This window comes from Sceloporus undulatus, unplaced genomic scaffold (assembly GCF_019175285.1).
Source record: "Sceloporus undulatus isolate JIND9_A2432 ecotype Alabama unplaced genomic scaffold, SceUnd_v1.1 scaffold_26670, whole genome shotgun sequence".
NCBI lineage: Eukaryota > Metazoa > Chordata > Lepidosauria > Squamata > Phrynosomatidae > Sceloporus > Sceloporus undulatus.
The window spans coordinates 1-1,436 of NW_024829583.1; the positions used below are offsets into that span (position 1 = coordinate 1).

A 1,436-nucleotide genomic window follows, 5' to 3' on the forward strand; every position below is an offset into this window, starting at 1 on the left:
TCCGTGAAGAGCTGGACCTGCGCAGGAAGACTGAAATCCATGAGATCGAAGAGAGGAAGAATGGGCAGATCAACACACTGATGAAGAACCACGAGAAGGCCTTCAGTGACATCAAGAACTACTACAATGATGTGACTCTGAACAACTTGGCATTGATCAACACCCTCAAGGTAAAATCCACTGCATAAGACTTTGTCCAAGGGAGACTGCAAGCAGGTGCCAGGGATGTGTGGTCAGGTAGCAGACAGTGGAAGGGAAAGGAAGGCGTGATGCAGGACACTGGGGTCCTTTGCTGCTAGGACAAGGTGGATGAGGCCTGATGACCAGGTTTATTTCATCTTGGTATACAGGAGCAGATGGAGGAAATGAAGAAGAAAGAAGAACATTTGGAGAAGGAGATGGCGGAAGTGTTGCTCCAGAACAAAAGGCTGGTGGAGCCACTGCAGCGAGCCCGAGAGGAAGTGGCTGAGCTCCAGAGGAAGCTGGCGCACTACGAGAAGGACAAAATCATGCTGGTGGTAAGTCCCCGGGTTCAGCACTCCCTAGGATCATACCTAGGCCTCCCCAGTAAGACTGGTCAGTTAAGCTGCCTCTCTGACCAAGGAGATGCTCTTGCACAGACCTCCATCCTGTGCTGGTATTTACAAGAATCGAAATGGCACTCAGACTCTTGGGGACAAAGAAGAACTTGCTCAAGGGCTTTCCTGCATGCTCAGCCCTACAACTCCTTCCCTTCTCTCTGCAGAACATCCGGGCCCGCCTAAAAGTGACTGAGAAGGAGCTGAAGGATCTCCAGTGGGAGCATGAGGTGCTTCAGCAGAGATTCAGCAAGGTAGGGACCAAGTGAGAGCTAGGGGTGTTGTGGCTGATGTCGGCATCCGAAAAGATGGGAAGGGAGTTCCAGGGTTTAGCAAGCTTGGGGTAAAATACCTCAGTCTATGTCCTCTCATCATGCAGTAGACCTCCTACCCTCCCTGAAGGCCCCTCTGGATATTCTTTGAGGTGGGGGGGAAAGGGGATGCTTAAGGCAGGAATTTCTGGGTTGCAGCAGCAACAGCTATTGCCACTTTAGCTCCCAAATCACTGCAGTTGCCTCAGGAAGTTTGATAAACAGATGTTGAAAAATTGAAGCACCTCAGATCCCTGCAGTTATTAAAATGTGTCCTCTTGGCTTTCTGGAGAAGGCAAATGTTCTTTCGGGTGCTTCTGTCCTGTGTGGGGCTGCAAGACCCTCTTTTTTAGGGAGAGCACATTGAGCCTGTCAAGAAGCCTTTGCCTGTCACAACTAGAGATAGGTTTATGTATTGTAACAAATAAACTTGCCAGTGAAAGCCAAATTTACCATTGCTTTACCTTTGTTGGAGAGTAAAACTTAACAAAAAAAGCCCTGTCTTCCTGGGAACAAGAAAGGCAATCAGAGTCGCACAATAAAATTG

General features: G+C 49.0%; 1 protein-coding gene across 1 annotated transcript; it reads left to right on the forward strand.

The window, feature by feature from the left end:
• Positions 1–5: 5 nt before the first annotated feature.
• On the forward strand, positions 6–832 carry LOC121918712 (dynein regulatory complex subunit 4-like; the record flags this gene model as incomplete). The annotated part of the gene is made up of 3 exons (XM_042444722.1): positions 6–170; positions 351–518; positions 746–832. Coding segments are annotated over 3 exons (420 nt in total), but the record flags the coding sequence as incomplete, so codon positions are not given.
• Between the last annotated feature and the right edge of the window lie 604 nt (positions 833–1,436).